This window comes from Neopsephotus bourkii, unplaced genomic scaffold (assembly GCF_033783945.1).
Source record: "Neopsephotus bourkii isolate Nb327-2 ecotype Australia unplaced genomic scaffold, CSIRO-AGI_Nbou_v1 NB_1410, whole genome shotgun sequence".
Classification (NCBI taxonomy): domain Eukaryota; kingdom Metazoa; phylum Chordata; class Aves; order Psittaciformes; family Psittacidae; genus Neopsephotus; species Neopsephotus bourkii.
The window spans coordinates 1-6,615 of NW_026901887.1; the positions used below are offsets into that span (position 1 = coordinate 1).

Sequence of the window (6,615 nt, forward strand, 5' to 3'; positions counted from 1 at the left end):
ATTGAAGGTGCTAATTCCAACGTCTTCTCCATGTTTGAGCAGGCCCAGATCCAGGAATTCAAAGAGGTAGGTGTGTTTGGATGACCGAGCGTCCATGATGTGATGTGACCTTCAGCTCTTCATGATGTTCCCCTGCATGGCTGGCACATGGTGCTGTACAGCGTTAGGGTTTGCCATAGGAAGCCATCACCCCACAACACCCAAGGGTGCAGGGGTTTAGGATTGCTGCTGGATTTGGGTGATGGTTGTTGCTCCATCTTGTGAGGGCTCAAGGTGCCCTTGTCCCATCCAAGTGGAAGGGAGGAGGAGGAGGATGCTAAAGCCTCTACCTGTGCTCCCTGTCCTCCTCTTGTGCTTCCAGGCATTCACCATCATGGATCAGAACCGGGATGGCTTCATCGACAAGGCAGATCTGAGAGACACCTTTGCTGCACTCGGTGAGCCCCCCTTTAGGATCCTCCCTAACAGCTTAGACAGTATCAGACCTATGATGTGAGAAACCAGCTGTGAGCCCCCATTTAAGCAAGCCCCAGCAGTAACTGGACCTGCTGCTTCACTGAAAACCTCCTGATCCAAACCCACTTCTGTTAGCTCTGTGTGGGAGCAGATCCCACAGCAGCAGGCGTTTTATCCCAGAGATCCAGCTGCTGGATTGTACATGGCCAAATTCTCCCTGCTTTCTCCTAGTTAAGAAGGACCTGGTTAGGCTCATCCCACAGCAGCCCTGGGTGTACGGGCATTAGGGGCATTTATGGGCTTTGTGGGAAGCTGTGAAGTTGTGAGCTTGACTCTGATCACAGAGGCCAGCATGAACCAGTGATGGGGATGGGGAGTCCCAAAGACACCCAACCTCATGTAAAAGGATGTAGGCATTCAGTCCTGTTCACTTCTGACACAGGGAGGAGCAGCACTGTTGGTTTCAACCCAAAACATCTTCCAAGGAGGGCTGAAGCAGGCTGCTCCATAGGGCAGTGAGGGAAGGAAGCAGCACAGCTCAGCCCTTTGAAGCCCTCTTGTATGATCCTGAGGCTGGCGAAACCAGAGATGGAAATGATGAAAATCAGCACAAGATTCTCCCATCCTCACTTCTTCATTGCCCTTCCTTGTCAGAGGTGGTTCCCCAGGGCTGTGCTGCTTCAGATGGGGGAAAATCCTCTGGGAAAGGCTCCCATGGTGTGTCTTTTAGCCTGCAGCAATAGAGCAGAGCACATCTATTGCTGGACATGGACACCCATTGCTGCTCTCCCCTAGGGCGCCTCAACGTGAAGAACGAGGAGATTGATGAGATGATAAAGGAGGCGCCCGGCCCCATCAACTTCACCGTGTTCCTCACCATGTTTGGGGAGAAACTCAAGGGGGAGAGGGCAGCTGAGGGGTCAGCAGGCACTGATACCATCACCAATATCCTGTCCCCCCTGGGGGAGCCACACAGCTTCCAGGGAGATCCCTCAAATGGTCCTTGGAGGCTTCAGGTGGGAGCTGCTAAAGGAAAGCAAGTGGCACTGGCTGCTGTACTGTGGCATGCAGAACACGGGAAGTGGGATGCTCCCATATCATGGCCAAGAGGTCAAACCTGGGGACAACCATGGGATACTTGTGAAATGATCTCCCTCTCCCATTCCTCCCACACCCCTTAGTGCCACCTTCTCCCTATGGCAGCACAGGGACCCCCCAAAGATAGAGGCTATGGTGGGGTCTTCACCAGCCACAACCTCTCTTCGCAAGAATTCCAGTTCTCATCCTCCAAGTCGCGGACCTGGGTGCTCTCCCTGTCCTCAGACAGCACAGATAGGACCAAGAGCATCATGTACCCAGAGCAAGTGTCCCCAGTGAGATCCCTGCACCCCAAAATGCACACTGATTTGCAATACAGTCTCAGACAGGGCTGGTGCTGCCCATCTGGAGACCTGGATCTCATTCCATGTCTCTCCAAGCTGTTGCGGGGCGTGAGCAGGTCTCTGTGCCTCAGTTTCCCCAACCTTTAAGAACCACAAGAGGCTGCGATGCTGCTGCCCCCATAAGAGGGGATAAAGAGATCCCGCCGTGCCTCTGAGCCTGCTGACACACAGCCCAAGGCACGCAGCCTCCCTGCAGCTCTCCAGGAGGAATTGCAGCCCCAAAAGCCTGGAGCTCTATAAATACACCCAAAGATAAGACAGACGCCGGCTGCCAGGCGGTGGTGACAGCCTGCTCTGCGGCCACACCACAGCCCTGCCTCTGCTCCTCACCAGCCACCACCTCCACTTGAGGCCCCAGCTGCAGGGTCCACATTCCTGTGGCAATGATGCTTCCCAGCCTTCCCTTTCTACCCCAACGGCTGTGGGAAGCAGGAGGCTGGAGTCGGGTTCCTCCTCCACTGCATCCAATGACTGTGCCCATGTCACCCGCAGGAGCAGACCCGGAGGAGACGATCCTGAATGCATTCAAGGTGTTCGATCCAGAGGGAAAAGGGCTGAAATCTGCCTAGTGAGTGCAGGGGTTGCCCAAGGGGAGGGCGGGTGTCCTCACTGAGGCCTCCCTGGGGCTCACCACACTCTCTTGGTTGCAGCATCAAAGAAACGCTGATGACACAGGGCGAGAGGTTTTCCCAGGAAGAGGTACGAGCTCCTTCCCTCCATCCCGACAGACCCCCAGCCACAAACCCCTCCTGTGCCACTCTTCCAAGCTGTCTCCTTCCCCACAGGTCGAGCAGATGTTCGCAGCCTTCCCTCCGGACATGTCTGGCAACCTGGATTACAAAAACCTCGTCCATGTCATTCCACACGGCGAAGAGAAGGACTAACTGGGCACTGCGAGATCGCCTCTCTGGCTCCCACATGTTCCATGGGGAGCGTGTGAATGGCATCCACATTAAACTGCCTTTTGGCAAGAAGAAATTCAGCCGCTGGTGTGAACAGTGCTTGGGCTTGTGTGGTGTGCCTGTGTGGTGTGTCTGTGCCTTTGGATCCCTCCCAGACCCGCACCCCACCGTTGCAGCCCCACTGCACATCACCCCCATGTGCCCTCAGTCCCTCTGCCTCCACATGTCCCAGCCTGGCCCATATCCCAGACCCAAACAGCCCGTTTGGGCTGTGGCAAGCAGCCATCTGGTCCCACCAGCCCAGCACCAGCACTGACCTCAGCTTTACTTTAGGCAGCAGAGAGCTGCCTGCTCCTTCCAGGTTAGGAGGGAACACCCAGCAAGCACATTGCTTGGGCAAGCATAGGGCAAGACTGGGACTGTGGTCCCCATCTCCTCCCTAGTAGCTACATAATGCCTGGCTGCAGGAAGGGTGCTAGGCTGTGCCATGGGGACAGCATCCCACCGGAGAGTAGTGGTCCCTTTACACAGCAGCTGTCAGCAGTGGGTGGAGCCATGCCAAATACCACCTTTTGAAGCCTGCAGAAGGCATTGGGCTCCTTCCAGAGGAGAAGGGAGATGGAATGATGTCCAGGAGGCAGAAGCAGAGGGGAACTCAAGATTAAAACTATTTATTCCATCCCTGGTGCAGTCTCATCCGTGCCAGCAGCGTTGTCCCAGTCCTTCTTGTGGTTCTGGAGAACCATCTGACGGAGCTGACCATGGTCCAGAGGCACCTCCACTGCCCAAGAAAACATCCACCCCATCACACACACCTTCTATACCTGCGGACAGGTATATATTCCTACTTCTATACCTGGTAGGGCGGGACAGGCTGGGTGGGATTAGCTGGGGAGCTGGGGAGGACGGGTGACAGTGGGACATAGGAATCATGGATTATCTGGCTGCATGGACGCAGCCCTTTCCTCCCACCTACAGCACTCACAGGCATCGATGGCGTTGTTGTTGGCGTTCAGGGTGGGAGGTGGTGGGCAGATCTGGGACCAGTTGATCTCCTGGAGGAGCTCAGGACTTCCCAGCAGTGGGTTGGTGAAGGGCAGGTCCGGAGAAGTGCCTTCAGTCAGGGTGTAGCGCAGGATGGACTCCAGCAGCAGGAGCTCATTGGCCTTCTTCTCCACAAGACCTGGGTGGGAAGAAACACCATCCTACAGGGCTTCTGTAGGCCCAAACCTACCACCAGATGTTTGCTGAGAAGGGGATCCATGGATTTCCCCATGGAAGTGCTGTCAGGCAGCTTGTCTCCCCAGGGACAAGGGTGGGTCCCACAACCAGAGATAAGATGAGGGCTGGGGGGGTCTACTGGGATCATAGAATCATAGAATCAACTAGGTTGGAAAAGACCTTTAAGATGAAGTCCAACCTTTACCCCAGCACTGACAAGACCACCACTAAACCACATTACTAAGGGCCTCATCTACATGGTTTGTGAGCACTTCCAAGGACGGTCAGGTTAGCTCCTGAATTTGATGGGAATTTGGCATCACAAAATCACATTAGAGACAGCCATCCATGATGGGGCAGGGGGGGAAACCAGCTCAATTAAAACACAGTGCAAGCAGGTGGTGGACATACAAGATCCAGGCCGTGTGGCATGAGAAGATGGGCAGCTCTAACTCACCAAAATACTGCATCAGGTTCGAATCCGTGATCTCCCCTTTTTCTCCAAGCTGCTTCATTATGGCCGTAGTGTCGCAGTCGAGTCTTTTGATCAGGATTTCCATGCTGGATTTGAGCTGGCCCAGGATTTTGCTTCTCTCTTTGCTCAGGTATTCGTAGAGGTTGGCTTCCTCAGTGGTTTCCGTTAGATTTTTCTATCAGCAAAGGTTTTGCAAGGTGTCACACCAGTTCCCTGCTCTCCCCCCAACCCCAGCCCCATCTACTCCCAGTCTGGACACCGGAGACTGCTCAGGAGAGGCTGTGGGATGCTCCCATCCCTTCAGGGGAAAGGCTCTGTGAAAGGGATCCTAAGCTCCCCATGCCAAAGACAAGGCTCAAGGGGGAGCAGGGTTGCCAGGAGCCCTCCAATCCCCCTCTCACCATGCACTGAGAGACAGGGCTGCCAAAGCCTATGCAGGGCCCTTTTCTGACATTAGCCAGAGTAGCATCGGCAGGAACAGACTCCCAAGTGGACGTGCCAAGACAGACCGGGATCTGCTGCCCTTGCAGAGGGAAATCCTGGCCACCATACCTCCACTTCCTTCACAAGATGAAAGTTCTTGGTCTCTGCATGCTTCCGAGCCTTCACCAGGGATGCAATTTCAATCTGTGTAAACACAAGCGCGCAAAGGGGATACTGCCTGAATGCCCACCAGATGTGCCTAACAGAGGCTGGGCACCACCCCTCCACCCTGGGAGCAGGGACATCCCACTTGAGCCCTCTGGGGATCACTGTCCCCAGTCCAGGAGGGCAGGTGATGTCCCTTCCTCTCACTCCAGCTATGGAGTGAGGCAAAGGCAGCTCTTGGCTTGCCGGCATGCTGCAGTGTTTTTGCTGGGTACACGGTGGCAGCATCGAGACACTTTTAGCTCCGAGAACACAGAGTTCCCTTTATCCGAGTTGTATTTTTAGCGATCTCTTTGCATTCCCCTAATCCCACCCCTGTGGCAGGCTGAGAGCAGGGCTCTGGTGCGGGCAGTGATAATGGACATATGAGAGAGGAAACACCCACTGCAGCCCAAACCCCACCAGCTGAGGGGCGACATGAAGAGCCTAGAACAGACCTGGAGTTCCTTGATCTTCCTCTGAATCTTCTGGATATCGTCATTGAGCTCAGAGGCATAGAGGAAGCAGGCGAAGATCTTATGCTCCTTCTCGACGAAGCTATTGAGCAGCTGGTCGACATTTCCATCCTCTGCCAGCTCCAGCAGGCGTTTGTAAGTCACCTCCCTGCTCTCAAAGCACTCCCCTCGGCTCTTCTTGGCCCTCTGGGCTGCTTTCAAGTCTGAGGGAGAGACAGAGATTGCAGGCTGTGTGTGTCCCTGCGAGGTGCCCTTTACAGAGCCTTCCCTTGCAGGTGCTGAGGGGTTCGGTGTGGTGCTCAGGGCAGGGTGGAGCAATGCCAGAGGGGGAGAAGGTGTCTTGATTTCCCACTGAAACTAAGCAGGGAAGTCACTGTCCTCACGGGAATGGGCCAAACACAGTGGGATCCCTCCCCAGGAGGATAAAAGGAGACATGGTTGCACACAGGGGCAGCCGCCCCACCCCTCCCTCTGCCCCAAGGGCACACACAGTGCTGGGTGGTTATCACTGTTCATCCTTTTCACTTGGAGGGTGAAAGTTGGGTGAAGGAGCCTTTGGAAAGGGGAGGGGTCCTGCCTTTGGGCTTCAGTGATATAAATCACTTTAAACAGCCCCCTTGCCAGCTCGGCAGGCTCCTGGTTGCCAGTCCCAGCTGCACATATTCTTTCTCCTCTGATACCGCTTTTCCTTTTGGCCTCTTCCTCCAGTTCAGAGCGATCCGTAAATCTGGCAAGCATGAAGGCTTTCCATTTGCTCTCCCGTGCAAGGATACGCTCCTGCTCCTGCATCTCCATGTGGTACTCGGCAGTGTCTGTCTTGTGCCTTTCCATCATGGCTGCAATCCTTGTCTGGGCCTCTGACCTGCACACAGAGAGCAGCAGCGGGTTACATCGTGTGTACCAGTCTCCCTGCGCTGATCAGACACCTAATCCTAGCACCCAGCTCTAGACAAGAGTGCTGAATCCTCTCTCTGAAGTTGAAATCTCTTTCTTTACGTCAACACTCATCACTGGCA

The 6,615-nt window shown here is 54.9% G+C and overlaps 2 protein-coding genes across 2 annotated transcripts; one reads left to right on the top strand and one right to left on the bottom strand.

Annotated features, from left to right (window-relative positions):
* The first annotated feature begins 6 nt into the window (after positions 1 to 6).
* LOC133220086 (myosin regulatory light chain 2A, cardiac muscle isoform) lies at positions 7 to 2,880 on the top strand. The gene is made up of 6 exons (XM_061367921.1): positions 7 to 66; positions 362 to 437; positions 1,252 to 1,354; positions 2,389 to 2,466; positions 2,549 to 2,597; positions 2,684 to 2,880. Exons 1-6 carry the CDS (start codon positions 31 to 33, stop codon positions 2,780 to 2,782), a joined length of 441 nt encoding a protein of 146 aa, XP_061223905.1. The 5' UTR covers positions 7 to 30; the 3' UTR covers positions 2,783 to 2,880.
* Positions 2,881 to 3,444: 564 nt separating this feature from the next.
* LOC133220085 (coiled-coil domain-containing protein 63-like) lies at positions 3,445 to 6,508 on the bottom strand (the record flags this gene model as incomplete). The annotated part of the gene is made up of 6 exons (XM_061367920.1): positions 3,445 to 3,581; positions 3,786 to 3,983; positions 4,479 to 4,671; positions 5,049 to 5,123; positions 5,582 to 5,802; positions 6,280 to 6,508. Coding segments are annotated over 6 exons (1,026 nt in total), but the record flags the coding sequence as incomplete, so codon positions are not given.
* Positions 6,509 to 6,615: the final 107 nt, after the last annotated feature.

Bases quoted from the DNA above. Each gene is read 5' to 3' on its own strand.
- LOC133220086 (XM_061367921.1), top strand. From the start codon at position 31: ATGTTTGAGCAGGCCCAGATCCAGGAATTCAAAGAG. The intron at 67-361 runs GTAGGTGTGTTT...TTGTGCTTCCAG, and splicing joins AGATCCAGGAATTCAAAGAG to GCATTCACCATCATGGATCA. The intron at 438-1,251 runs GTGAGCCCCCCT...GCTCTCCCCTAG, and splicing joins AGACACCTTTGCTGCACTCG to GGCGCCTCAACGTGAAGAAC.